The sequence below is a fragment of the Leuciscus leuciscus genome, assembly GCF_965113295.1.
Source record: "Leuciscus leuciscus genome assembly, chromosome: 9".
Lineage (NCBI taxonomy): Eukaryota > Metazoa > Chordata > Actinopteri > Cypriniformes > Leuciscidae > Leuciscus > Leuciscus leuciscus.
Window position 1 is genome coordinate 24,153,652 of NC_138733.1, and position 15,173 is coordinate 24,168,824.

A 15,173-nucleotide genomic window follows, 5' to 3' on the forward strand; every position below is an offset into this window, starting at 1 on the left:
GGGTGAGTAATTAATGACAGAATTTTCCTTTTATGGGTGAACTATCCCTTTAAGCCACCTTTCCACTATTTCTATCACCCTCGCATGCCATACGACTAAAGCATTTCGCCCCCTAGTGGCAGTCGCTTGGAACTTTCAAATTGGTCATGAAGCAGCAATTACCTTCCATATTAATGATTCTCACTTTGATTGCGCTCATACCTTCGATTAAAATAAATACCATTTGGTTGGACTGCTTCATTCAGTTAAGTCACAAAAGATTTCAAAGCATTCAAAGCTTAAACTTGAACAGAAAATTCAGCATACGCCACACAGCTCCCTTAGGCTACTACTCTCCATTGCTAATAAATGACTTCCGTTTGTGGTTTGTTGTTTGACAAGAGAAAAAGTAAACAACCTAAATGAAATGAGACATCTCGTTCGTGCAAACTGAATGAACACATCTCACATGAACTGTTCAATGCATCTTATGAGTTGCTCTAGCTCAGAACTAAGAGAGAAAGATGGCAGAAAAAGTCCGAATGTTAAAAACTATATTTATTACCCCTGACGGGAGCATTCAATAACCAATTCAATGACTCGCTCATTAAGTCGCCTCCCACTGGCAGAAAGGGGGCACTAAACAAATAGATTCGAGACATTTCCAAAACTCCCCAACAGTGAGTGTACAACAGACAAGACTAACTGACACAGCACTGACTAGGGTGATTGCACGAGTTTGCGTGACAGCTTCCTGTGGCCTTGACTGGGAAGCATCCACGCCTTGTATCGCGACGCACGAAACACCGCCCGCCTCTCACTGGCACCCCCAAACGCAGGCTGTGATTGGGCAGTGCAAATGTCTCAACTCCCCTCGTCCACCGAGCACCGGTTGAGCACATTCTGTCACTTGCGCTAGCGTTAAATGGAGGAACGTCCCTGCGAAGGGGCAATCGGAGTATATATCAGTCATGGAGCAGAGAACGACCCTGATCGATCGAACATATCGGTAAACAATGATCAGAACCACAGTCAGTTCCAGAACGAGAAAACGCAGACGAAGAAAACAGGTTGGTGACCAGCAACGCTCATTGTTTTTCCTCTGACAAGCTTCAAATACATGTCGTAGTATGTTTGTTTACGGTAATACAGCTTGAGTTAAGTCAAACGCGGAGCATGTTTTGCTGACGGAACTGTTTTAAATAGTTACATCCAGGGCTAGCCGCAAAGCTAACTAGCGTGAAGGGACATTGACCTTGTGCACCGGTTTTTCAGCACGCATTACACATTTCCCTGACTTATAATTCATTCGCAAACATGCCTCTCAGTTTGGGCCGTTTTAAGGGGAACGTGTCCATCAGAGACCCAGAATAGCCTGTTAGCTCTATCCTGGTGCTGCCACAGCAACATGAACCGGCTCCTGTGGAATGTTCCTGCTCGTAGCCTAAGCTTGTTCTGTTATTTCCTGTCCGCCATGATGGACGGCCAGATCTCACAAACTTCACCGCTGCCCGTTTTTCGTGCAAAACCGAATATTTTGGTGATACAAATCCGGAAACATAGTCAGCTCTGTTAGCTTTTGTAGTCCGAGTCAGTATTCATGGTGTATGTTTGGCCAGCTTAACTCGAAACGCGGCCTATTGCTCTTTGACAGTCATGTGAGTGGGCCTGGCAGTGACTGCCTGGGCTAGCGCTCATCGCCGATTCGAACTCGACACCGAGTGGCCTGAATAGAACGCGTCGGAACATTCTATAACTGTACGAATACAAACGTTCTAAAAGTGTATACAGATTAAGCCGGGAAATCCTATCCATTAAACGCATAGGCTTGTATATTTACAGCATATATTGATAAAATAATACAATTTCTGTTATTTTTATATTAAAGTGCATTTTCTGACCCTGTTTAACCTGTCCTGTGTATGACTGAATGCAACGTCTCGAAAAGCTCATGGCGCCTTGCGACGAAGGCTGCCAACTCTAGAACCCTCACATTTTCTATTTCAAAACGAAGTGACATACAGCTTTATTGTGTACATAGTGACCTATAACTGTGAGCATATGTGTTCAAACGCACCGCAAGCGTAGCTGGGTTAACTTTTGGTATTAAGCCATTTGGAGGTTCTGCTGGCTATTGTGACATGTAAAAGGTCTCACAGGAATACACCGCTACACAACTGTTTATATTTGATGGATAAAAACGCCTTGTGTGTTTTATAGCCCCTCTTGAAATATGTCGTTGCAGCTGTCACTTCACAAAATCGTTATTAACGTAGCAGCTATAAACAATCACAGCTACCTGCGGCTAATCATTCAGGCTGGCCACTTAGCATGCTAAGCTAGCTGATGACTTGGCCGGTTTGTTGACCGAATACGCGAAGATAGTCAAGTCGTTCAATCTAAACAGAGTAAAATTGGTCTTTAAAACAACATAGCTAAACAATTTTGTAAATTATTTCATGCAGTATAAACGTTGCTGACTGCCATGTTGCGATTAAACAACCCACCTCAACTACTGTGACTTTGCCACACAAATGAGAGCTCACGTCAGGCATGAAATGTGTTAAAGGGATTTAAGGTGTATTTAGCTCAGTGTTTTTCATTAATTTCGGCATTTTAAGACATGTACATCAATGCTGGGGAACTACCCAAATATGACTGAGTACTCCATTTTGACACGTCACACCTCCGGTTAAAAATAGGGCGATGCCAGATTTGAGCCGGCCGATGAAAGCACACTTGCATGGACTGCTCTCTTCACGCCTCATATTTTCAGCCTCAAAGGACAGATGTCGTGCATACCCGTTTTAGATCTCAAACCTCTTTTTACCGCATTAATGTATTACAACATTGATTTGAGTGTTGCATTGTCCTGCTAACTTGTTGGTCCAACTTGTTTACATAAACTGTACGAAGACATATTTTCTCCTGTGTGGATTAATTTGAATCTGTATACCAGGTTGCCAGCCCAGAATGGTATTGTTACTGTCTTAAGTTCCTCTGAGGGCATTCCTTGAGCTGCCATAAATAGTTTCCACAGAAATCATGAACTCAAGCAGACCTTGCTATACACTTGCCTGACAAAGAACATCTATTTTTTTTTTATTCCAAGGACCTCCAATATCATGATCCTGTTGCTAAGGACCCCCATGTATACATACCCGTTTATTCTGTTTGAAAATAGTAAGCGAGTGAAAACTTATATTGTACATTGTCATGTTGTGTATCATTGTCATGTTTATTTCCACAGAACATTCACTTATGTTTCAATCCAAATGTTTTTATAGTGCTTCGACATACAAAAGATTATATTTCAAAAATAGATTTCAAAAATATTGTTCTTTTGAACCTAAATGTTTTCAGCATTGATGGAAAAAAAATGTTTCTTGAGCAGCAAATCAGCATATTAGAATGATTTCTGAAGGATCGTGTGACACAGAAGACTGGAGTAAAGATGCTGAAAATTCAGCTTTGCCATCACAGGAATAAATTACAGCTTATAAAACAGTTATTTTACATTGTAATAATGTTTCAAATATTACTGTTTTTGCTGCATATTTGATCCGAGAAATGCAGCCTTGGTGAAAGCCTATGGAGAGTCCCCATAAACCACATATTTAAGAGTGTGTGTGTGTACATTTTAACAAAAAAATTAAGAATAAATTCTGACTAATTTTATGCAGACCCAATTTGAAAACCACTGATCTCTGTTTCAGTTTATTGCCAGCAGTTTAATTTTATAAACTAGCTCTGTTCAGAAGATGTGGGATTTATGGCTATCAAATCACAGATATTCCAGCAGTTGAGTCATTTTAAACTGGCTTTAATTGGAAGTACACTGAATACTCTGCAAGTGAGCTTGTCATCTGCCTGACCTTGGCTTGGTTCAACTGAACATACCTAGTCTAAATATTCCTTGGTCTTATGCAAACATTGACTAGACTTGACCTGTTCTCTTACTGGAACTTGAGATCTGATCTGGATATTTGCCCAAAAATGTTGGTTCTGTAGATCAATTGATGCAAATGTGCCGTTTGCATTCCACTTGTTTATTGCTATTTTTCTCTTCTCTGTGCAGAAAATGGCAAAATAAATGGAACTTTGAAGGAGGGAGAGGTGACTCCCATTTCCTTTAACCCTGACAGCTCCCTGCACCCTGCAAACGGCAATGGCGACAGACACCTGCTAGACATTAACTTGAAACAGAAGCCCACTCGACGGGCCTTCACTACTGACTCAACTGGGGACAGAAAAAGTAGAAACACTAGCAGAAACAGAATGGACTTCAAAAATGACAAGTCCTCAGAGTTGAACACACTTGAGGGCAAAAAAGAGGCTTTGGCTTCTCTGAACGGTGTGGTGTCGCTCAACTCTGTATCACTTACCAACGGTTACCCTTGCAAACCCGGGGCTGACAATGATGGCAGTGGCTCCGAGAGTGGATACACTACTCCCAAGAAGCGCCGGGCCCAGAGGAATGGCAAATCCGGGGACAATGTGACTGCTCTAGCCCAGGGAAAAGCCATGCAGCAGGGCGGCAAACAAGACCACGTAGCTGTGGCACCAGAGTCTGCCTCTGGCTCTCAGGTGGAGAGTGGCAGAGCCGGCTCAAAAGCCGAGCTGCACCCAAAAGCCAAGGATCCACCTGCCTCTGCCACCCCACCTCCTCTGCCGGTGGCTGAACTTCAGCGCAAGAACTTGGACAGCAAAGCAGCTGGCAAACGGTTTGAGGAACGCTCCAGCAAGGTTAAGGTGGCTACCTCCACCAAAGAGGACTCATGGACCTTGTTCAAGCCTCCGCCTGTCTTTCCTGTGGACAATAGTAGCGCTAAGATTGTGCCTAAGATCAGTTATGCAAGTAAAGTGAAGGAGAACCTCAATAAGACTGCCCAAGCTGGCGGGGAGGCTCTTACTCCTGCTCCCCAGGTGCCCGGGAGACCACCACAGGTCCCTATGTCTGCGGTGAAAACCATCACCTCTGCTAGCTTTACCAACGGTCCTCTGCCCGGGGAAGGGAATGGCTGTCCCCTGCCTGGCCCCCATTTCAGCTCTGGTCCTCTGCTAGCGACCCCAGCTGTTGCCGCTGAGAATGTAGCATCACCCCCTGGTAGCGGCACTATGGCCATCGGAAGTTCCATCACCTCTGTGGCTGAGCCCAGGAAGCCCAGCCTGTTCGTTTACCCCGTCACCCCCTCCAATATGCAACTCTCACTCCCTAGTGGCCGCCAAGCTGATCCCCCTGCTGTTGCGACAAATCAGAAGTCTCTGGGGGACATTTTTCAGAATCAGTGGGGCTTGTCCTTTATCAATGAGCCTAGCGCTGGACCAGAGGGCGTGGCGTGCTGCTCGAATGGAAAGGACGTGCCAGTAGAGGTGAGCTTTCAGGGAGGCTGTCCTGCTACAGTGGCCACTCAGACCTCCAGTACCTCTCAGAGACCGGATCAACCACCCTTCCCCAAGGCTCACGAGCCAGATAAACGGACTAATGCTCAGAATCTTACTCGAGGTGTGAGCGGCGGTGCCACGGCAGCAAGCAGGGCCGTACCCGAGATGCCTGTCTTTAGCTTGGATGCTCAGAGAGATGAAACTGGGGTTCATGGTGCAATAGTGTTTTGTTCTTCCTCTAAGGACATTTGTGCTGAGCTGCCTCCCACCTCCCCAGCTGCACCCAAGGTGGCTTCGACCAAGGAGCAGGGCCATACTAAGGGCTTTGACCGGAGGTCTAGTTGGGGATCATTTGATCTAAAAGCTGCTGTATATTATCACACTAAAGGTAAGTCACTATTTTATCCTCTTACTAAGTACTTTCACTTGTATTACAAGTATTTTCTTTATTATGAACAGTGTTGGGTGCAATGCATTACTAAGTAATTAATGTAATTTAATTACTTTTCCCTTAAAAAAGTAAAGTAAGAGATTACTCTTTAAAGGTTAGTTCACCCAAAAATAAATATCATCCAATAATTTACTCACCCTCAAGCCATCATAGGTGTATATGACTTTCTTTTTTTAGCCAAAAAAATATCCTGGCTTTTCCAGGCTTTATAATGGGAGTTAATAGTAACTGAGTTCAAAGCCCAAAAAAGCACATCCATCAATCATAAAAGTATTTGACAGTGCTCCAGGTGGTTAATAAGGGCCTTCTGAAGCGAAGTGATGTGTTTTTGTAAGAAAAATATCCATATTTATAACTTTATAAAATGTAAATACTAGCTTGTGGAAAGGAAGTAATTACTAGCGTCATGTCTAGTAATTTCGATAAAATAGATCACGTCCGTCCGCACATTCACGAGAGAGTCAAGTTCTGGCGTAGGATGTAGGAGTAGCGTAAGGTTTAGGTGAGAGTAGACGCCTCGCGTGGTTCAAACAAATAGTGCTGGGCAACAAACTCAAGCTCCTCTGACATTTCTCTTTAAAAAAAAAAATCTCGTTTTAGACTTCTAATTCATGACCGGTGTTTTATTTTGCTTTGTCCTCTGCGCTTCCACGTTCGTCAATACGTCATGCGTCGGTCAGAGTTCACTCTTTGGCTGAAACTCGACTTGCGTACAAAAATGCATCGCTTCGCTTTGAAGGACTTTATTAACCCCCGGAAGCCGTATGAATTACTTTTATGACGGATGGGTGTAGGCCTGTCGCAATAATCAATATATCGACTAATCTCACAATAATTTTACATGATCTCAATAGTTTTTGGTGACACAATATATCACCTATTATGTTTACATAATGAATGTCACCAACAGCGGTGCTCTGGCAGTTCCTTCATACACAGAGCGGTCATCGACATGGTGAAAAAGGCGTCATTTGAGGCGTTATCGTGTTTTCCTGAAAACTACAGACCGTTTAGAAGAACTAGTTCAAATGCACTCAATTTCATCCACTGTTCCGCTGCAAAAATAAACGTTAGAGCGCAAAATGGTGCACACTAAAGAAAAACAGTTTTAGCAGCAGATATGGCCTGTTGAAGCTTCTGTGTCTTTGTTCATATGGACATCTGACTGCTAAGTAGGGTTTGTGTTTTCAGCAATAGTGTGCACTCTATGTGCACCTTTCACAGAGAAAAGAAGGACAGGGGAATTGGAAAATCTCCATAAGTGCCTTTTGTGCATTTGCAAGTGTGTTTTTAGGGCCCGAGCACCGATGGTGTGAGGACCCTATTGGAATTGCTCCGTTTATTTCTACTTGTTACCTTGCACTTTTTTAAAATAAAATGTTTATTTACTACTTATTCAAGTTTAAAATTTATTCAAATTTTTTGACGCTTAATTTCCGTGATCTGAGAAATTAAAAGGTTGTTGTTATTTGAAAGTGTGTAGGCCTACTTGCATTGTTATGCTGTTACTGTATTATTATGATAATATATTCAGTGGCATAAAATGTTCTTAAAATGACTAATATCGTTTATCGCAATTATTTCTGGGACAATATATCGCACAACAAAAAATAGTTATCGTGACAGGCCTAGATGGGTGTGCTGTTGTGGGCTTCAAAATCTCAGTTACTATTCACTCCCATTATAAAGCTTGGAAGAGCCAGGATATATTTTGATATATGGCTGAAAGAAGAAAGTCATATACACACAGAATGGCTTGAGGGGGAGTAAATTACTGGATAATTTTCATTTTTGAAAAGGGTGAACTAACCCTTCAAATACAATTTCTTCTGATATAACTGCATTAAATACTGTATAGACTAGAACAATTATATAAACAATAGTGGATTTAACATCAAAATTTAACATCTAGTGATAACATTTATGTTTTTAATGTAACTTTCTCCCTTTAAATACTTTGGTCAGTTCAAGAATAATTGATGCAATTTTATATTTATTTGAGAGAATTAAGAGTAGTTTCATGTCTATCCTTGTATTGTTCAACTGGTAAAGGTTAATATAGTATTTAGACATTAGTGTAATACTTTTTTATTTGATTTTTTTTAGATGTAATTAAAAGCTAGTAATTAATTACTTTTTTAGAGTAACTTACCTAGCACTAATTATGAATGTGTACTAGAGATGGATGTCTGATAACCAATATGCAGAAATGATTTTTAATTGTTTTATTTCTGATCATTAAACTACAATGATAAAACATTCATTTATTATATTTCACTAGTACTGATAATTGTTTATTTATGCCATTATAGTATTGCAAAGTTGCTTGTCAAATTAATTTTCTTCTGTTTTTGATTGTCTGATTGTTAAAGTCTACATGAAATGAAAATTAATCCTATCTATTATGTAAATGCATGTCATAGTTCTTACTGTGAACGATTTACCCATGCATAGTTTTCTTTCTTTTTTTAAATTTGATCCCATAAATTTTAATCAAAATGTCATAAATCAATCTACCTGTGAAACGACAAACTTCTCTGGTGTCGTTTTGTCGGGCTTCTCTAATCATTTGGTCTGCTTTACTTTTTGTACAATCGACTGCAAGCTTGCACTCAGATCCGCCTCCAATATCTCAATATTCAATCAACAACAGACCGATGGATCCCGCCCTACTTTTTTTTTTTCCCTCTCGGATGTTCATCACAATTCAAAAGAAAAGGTCTGTCGTTTCATCGCGACTTTAAATTGGAAAAAAGTTAGTTTTAAAAAAAAAAGTTAATTTGGAAGTTATCAGTTAGTGTGCTGCAGATAAATTGGTTTAGACTAGATCTAAAAGAGTATGTTACTTAGCCTTCTCAAATTAGAATGTTACTTGTTACTCATGCACACAAAATGATACCGTGGGACTGAATATATATAAATATTATTTCTGTCTGTTTATATAAAGCAACAAAATAGCAGTATTTTGAAGCTTTCCTGTTAGTGTGAGTTGAAACAGCTCAGTTACTTAGTTCTTTCAAGTCAAATAAAAATGATAGATCTATTTTTACACTGAACTTTCATCTTTCTCTTCTTTGCAGAAATGGAATATATTTTGAATTTGCAAAAACAAGGTAAGCTTCCATTTACCTCTTGTGTCTGTTGACATGGTTATAGACAATTCTTGCATCAGCATGTAATTAAACCCTTAAGTGATTCAGCATTTACATATTGAAACCCAGTGCCCCATCTGCTCACATCCCTTAAATATTTCCATATCATTTTGTTTGTGGTTTTTAAAGTTCCAAACTCTCACTTTTCCGTAGATCCAAATCGAGTAGTCCTCTACAGCGAGTCATGGGACGGACCTGCTCAGTGAAGCTGTGTCTGGACACTATATCTCAGATGAACACTGCTGCAAAAAGATGTGCTTGAGGAACCATGGTTGCTGCCTCTGAACATCCTGAATCAGAACCAATCCAATCTTAAGATGGTTTAGAAAGGACCTTGTTACCCGTTAACAGTCAAGGCTGAGCACAGAGGAACAGACGGGTTAGCTGGTTTTAGAATATTAGAACGGGAGCTGTGGAACTCAACTCTAATGCGGTCTAGCGGATATGTTGCTGAAGACAATTTAAATGACTTTGGGGACATACAACTCACACGTCAAACACTCATGATAACCCTGTCATGACATTTGGTTGGGCGGAAGCTTCTCATTTGAGTACTCACGGACCTAAAGAGAGCGTCCTGGAGAAAAGCATGTCACCATGTGTCCCCTCTTGAATTCAAATAATCATGTAGACTCAAAGTGGTCACATCGAATTCATTTGGGCACTAAACCGAAGAGTGTCGCTCTCCAGTGAATTAACATACTGTAGCCAGAGGAACTACATTGTGTGTTCTTTTTTTCTTTTCTTTTTTTTTTTTTGAGATTCAGGGGAATCAAGCTCCATATATGTGTGTGGGGGGCAGTTAGTTCAAGCCTTTGGGATTAATTAATTGTCTTAATTTAATTGCTGGACAAGATTTGGTCAGTCCTGTTCGTGACGCATCTCCATTTCTTTTTTTTTTTTTCTTCCTTCTTATACTTTTCATTGAAATACTTAAAAACTCCAAGGGCAGGTTATGAGGTACACTCGGAATGGGAGACCGTACGCCCTGTAGTGTGCATGTGCAGTATGCTGCTCTGTGTGTCCTCTTTTGGAAGAGTTCAAAGTGCTATCGTTTAATAGTCTTATTGTCGTCTCTTCACGCTTCTGTCACCTGACAGCCGTTCGAGTCTCTTGCTCGTTGTGTGAGAGTGTGTAAACGGAGGGCAGAGATCATGCTATACTCTTTTCTCTTGAGTGTTTTATGTTTTTAATTTTTTAAGTAGCAGTTAGTACCCACAACTAATCGATAAGATGTGCCACACCACACAGTTGCTTTAACTTTAATGCTAATAAGGTACATTACGGATCTTTTTTCGTTTTGGTTTAGTAATGTAGAGCCGCTCTTTGAAATAGAGAGCAATCGCTGGCAAACGATCTGGACTTTTTATTTTTGCTTGAGAGACTAGAAGCCCCTAGCTTTTTTATTGAGCGCCACAATCACACTTTTATGCTTTTAATTTCCGTCGTTTTAATTTGTTCCTGTTTTTCCATGCTTATTGGTTAAGTTTGCTACAGCACACATGAGCCTCATCAATAGAACCGCTGTTGACAGGAATTCTGCTGTTGTGTAAATGTTTCTGTTTCTAATGTCAGAAAATGCATTCTAAACTTAAAGTCTATCCTCTGCTTTATCATTTCACAGATTAATTGATTTATACGTAAGAATCAGTAGCACTTTATGTATTATGTTCTTGAATTGTATTTCCTTAAACATTGACATATCAGTACATATTTGAAATTCTAGTTATTAATCATAGGCTACTAACTTTAACCTCTACCTAAGGACTGTCGGTCCACAATCTCAAAAGAAATGTATATGAAACAAAATAAAAAATAAAAAAAAAAGTGAAAAAGGAAATAAAGTAAAAAGACACTCAGGTAGAATTAGGGCAGTGTTCTTCTATCTAACAAAAAAAAAAATGCACCAACAGTGTTATTGCCAAAAACGAAAAGAACGTCCCATGTTTGTACCAGCTGGTTTTTTTAGTTTTTTTTTTTTACTGTAACCTTTTGAGGGGTTTAATTTTTGACTGAAAGCCAATGTTTGCATCTTTACAGGTATCATTTGGCATCCATGTTTTCTGTACATGACCATGAAACACTGCCAGGTGAAAAGATTTAAGTACACATGGAAGAAGTTAACCACACTACGTATCTGTATGTCTTTCCTTTGCAAGAGTTTTCAGGTTTTAAATGCAACATGTGAGGGTTTCCAATGTGGTCCGTCTTCTTCACGAAACGTGGGATGTTTTGCAATAGTTCTTAATCTGTTTCTGTTCTTGAGGTGTCTGAAGCCTGTTCAGTGTCTTAGTTCAAAAGATATTGGGAAAAAGAACTCGAAACAGATGTAAGGTTGTTAAATTCTGCTTCATCTTCTCTAATTCCGTTTGGATTCCACTTAAAAGCTTTGTGCAATGTAGAGAAATCATGCGATCGATAATTAGCTTGTTTCTTGGCTTTTTAGATGCACATCTCTTCATTGCTTCACTTGAGTTTTATTGTAGTTAGCTAAATTTTGTCTTTAAACAGCTCACATCGAGCATTTTTCTTTTTCTTATTTTTTTTCTTTCTTTTTTTTTGTGTATCCAAGGGATTTGCTTAAGGAGTTACTGATGTAAGCATAATTTATAACCATCTGTTATTAGATTAAGTTAATTATGAAATACCTCTGTGAACACATTGTCCCAGTATCCCTGTTTTCCAATTAAAGGGATTGTTCACATAAAAATGAAGATTCTGTCGTCTTTTGCTCAACTTTGTTGTTCCAAACCTGCAAGACTAAGGTCTCATTGCGTGAAAGTCAGTGGGGCAAAGTGCTGTTTTGGACCCCACTGACTTTCATTATATAGACACAACCAGTTTAAATGGGTTTGGAACCTGAGGGTGAGTAAATAATGGCATGGTTGTCATTTTTGGGTGAACTGTTCCCTTAACTCAGTTACATCTCTGTAAACGCTCAGCAGAATGAACTTAACCTGGTCTTTGTTTTCAAAACTCAACTCCAGGGTTCAAATGCACATATAGAGGTTCTATGCACAGAATGCAAACAGAACGAAGTTTATATTTTGGGGGGTTGCACATTAGCTTCATTTCCTCAATTTAAAATAAGCACTTACTACTCCACAAATGATATAATTGCAATATAAATTATTTACATAAATCTTAAATGGTGCCCCTTAGTGTTTAAAGCAATGACAGAACGTATGGATGGGAGAGAGGTACAGTGATCTTTAAATGGTGTGTTTGATTGCGAAATCTGTACCAAGAAAATGCATCGTTGTTGGCATATTCAAATTTCATGTGTTTTCTTGATGTATGAATGATTCTTGTCCTGTCCTGACAACTCAACTTATGCGTGTGGATGCATATGTGTGTTCGTGTGCAAGCATGTGTATTTGTCTTCATTCATGCGCTCAATTATATGCAAAGTTAATAATGTGAACTTTTCAAGTTCAGGGTGCCTGTGTTAAGCGATATATTAAACGGAATCACATCAGAACATGAAAAACTCTTGCTTTTATTTTGCCCCCGTCCCCACACCCCCATTACCCCCAACAATCTTCAGTTGTGCCATGTTTTGACTGTTAAAAGTTTGAATTAATATGTCATTTTTATGTTGCTCTCTCTGAATTTCCTAGTGGTCATGAAGAGGGGGTTACATTTTGTCTCAAGAATCTTTGTCACTGCTAATAAACTTGTTGAAAAAGTTATTGTTCTCTTAGTGTTCTTTTGAATTAGTTCACTGTGTTCTTTTGAATTAGTCTACAGTGTAATTTGACTTAAATGTTTTTCCTGCTTAAAGAAAGGAAATTCAGTTCACTTAAACATCAGAATCTGTGGCCAATAATGTTGATTACTTCAAAAATTCATACAGATTACAGTGAGCACTTACAGTGGAAGTGAATGGGGTCAATTGGTAAATGTTTATCCTATACGTAAACCTATGTAAAAATGATTTTAATTTTAATAAAATTGCTTACTAACAATTCCTGCGTTTATATACATATGGCTCCATTTACTTCCATTGTAAATGCCTCACCGTAACCTTAAAAAGGGACAAAATTATTTTTGTGGTAGGCCTAATCGTTATGCCGCCGCCAATGCTGTTGAACTCCGAATATTCCTTTAATACTCAAGCCATAAACTCCTTGGATTTACAGCAGCACACCCCACTTTCTACTTCCGTCTTCATTTTTATAACCCTGACTTACTGTTATTATAACATTATAAACAGGACCTACGGAACCTGTGTTTTCCCAGGGAAGTCCCCGCACCCCTCTGGCGTCTCTAAAATGGCACTCGTGTAAAGGTGAGTCAAGGGAAGAGAATGCTGGAGGAGGTCGAGCTGTTTATGAAGGCATCGGGATGAGAACTAAATAAAACATTGGTGGCTTTTTGAATTGACTATTTCTTATCTGTCTACACATTTAGTTATTGTTTGATGAACTCTAAATTTAGAAACCATACAATTTTAGCTACTGCCTCGAGTTCAATGTTCTTGGCGTGTGCATTTGTTATGAGTCCTCCACCTCCGAAGCAATTTAGATCTGCACCACTAGATGTCGCTGTTGGCCATCATAAAGTGCAAGATAAGTACATAAGCCATCATCAAGAGTGAAAAGTGAACTACAAGATGATTAATGGAAGACAAATAGGCTTACGTTCAGAAATCCCTCTAAGCGTATGCAAAAACATTCCGCTATATATTCAAATAGAAATAATTATTTTTCAATCATGCTACAATCTATTTAGAAAATATTGGATGAACTTTGTTAATAATAGAGTTGAACTAATAAACATTATCTCATTCAATTATAATATGATAACTTTATATTAAATTCATTATTCGTTTCATGGTATTACCACTGTCAGACTTAAGTATTCTTGAAATTAAAAGTGACGGGATGAAATGAAGTGAGTGTTGCTTTAAAATTAAATCACATTTGAAGGGAGTTTTCTTATTTAGAAAAATTACTACAGAGAATCGGGTAAAAAAAAAAATATGGGGTAGATTCAAACCAACTTTATAAAAAAAAAAATCATTAAAAATTATCAACATTAAATACATTAGAATAAATGGTGTTTTTTGCACTCTATACGTATACATAAGCATCAAATAGGCAGAACAAAAATGGCTGTGTAGGAAAAAAAGGCCAGCATGATCTTGATTCTCATGCCTATAGGGAAAATCCACAATGAACTACATTAATGATGAAGGTACGAAGCCCCCAGGGGGGTCTGACGTGTCCCAGCATCTCCTGTGAAGATCTGCAGATGATAAAAGTGGAACATAACGCTTCAGTCTTTCTTAGTTTCTAATAATACCATTAAACATCACACAATCCTACTTGCGTCGAAACAGCACTGCATATTTGGACCGTGATTGACACGTCTAATAAAAGCAAAGCGTGCTTCCTCCAAAGTGATAGAATTGTCACAAACGGCAGTGATTTCAGTCTCCTACCCCCGTCCCCCATCAGAAATATGCCCAAGACAGGAGCGTAAAAATAGACAGCAGAAAAATTCCTAGTGCTTTAAATAGAGATGACTTTCTGAGTATGAGGTCAGTGTCACTGAATTTCTTTGTAGGCTCTATTCTATGCTTCTGTGACTAAAGCCAAGCACATACTGCTCTCTTTCTCTCTGACGCAGGAATCAGCAATACTTCAGTCTCTCACCAGTGTAACACTCACAGCCTATACACAGTGTGGCGAGAACGCAGCGTTTCCCTCTGAAAGAAGGCCTGAAGGCTTCTGTGACTGGAGCTGCATGAACGGTGACATTTTTTCATTATACAGCCTGATTTTGCAATTAAAACTTGTACCTAGAGTATTGGATTCATTAAATCCAATCATGAATAATTTACGTGCATATCATTTAAAAAAAAAAAAAAAAAAATCAATTACATACTTCCATGACATTCCTCATGTGGTCTTTTCTTCATTTCTTAAAGCCGTGTATGAATTATGTTCTTTTGTTCCGCTCTGTAATCTTTATGTGTGAACGGCTTACATGTACAATAGTTGGTCAAAATAACATGTACAAGCCATAAAACAAGAAACTGGGTCCCCGACGTCAGTGCCTGACCTCATAGGATCAAATCCCAGCTGCCGCTCCAACTTCTAGTGAAAATCTGTCCCATGAGAATGTTGGCGGTTATAGCAGCAAATGGATGACCAACTTCTTATTAACGCCACTGGCTTTTAAATGAAATGTTCAACAAG

At 39.3% G+C, this 15,173-nt stretch overlaps 1 protein-coding gene across 1 annotated transcript; it reads left to right on the forward strand.

Moving 5' to 3' along the window:
* Nucleotides 1–672: 672 nt before the first annotated feature.
* nufip2 (nuclear FMR1 interacting protein 2) lies at nt 673–12,659 on the forward strand. The gene is made up of 4 exons (XM_082179717.1): nt 673–1,049; nt 4,058–5,752; nt 8,896–8,928; nt 9,121–12,659. The coding sequence occupies exons 1-4, from the start codon at nt 905–907 to the stop codon at nt 9,171–9,173; spliced, it is 1,926 nt and encodes a 641-aa protein (XP_082035843.1). The 5' UTR covers nt 673–904; the 3' UTR covers nt 9,174–12,659.
* Nucleotides 12,660–15,173: the final 2,514 nt, after the last annotated feature.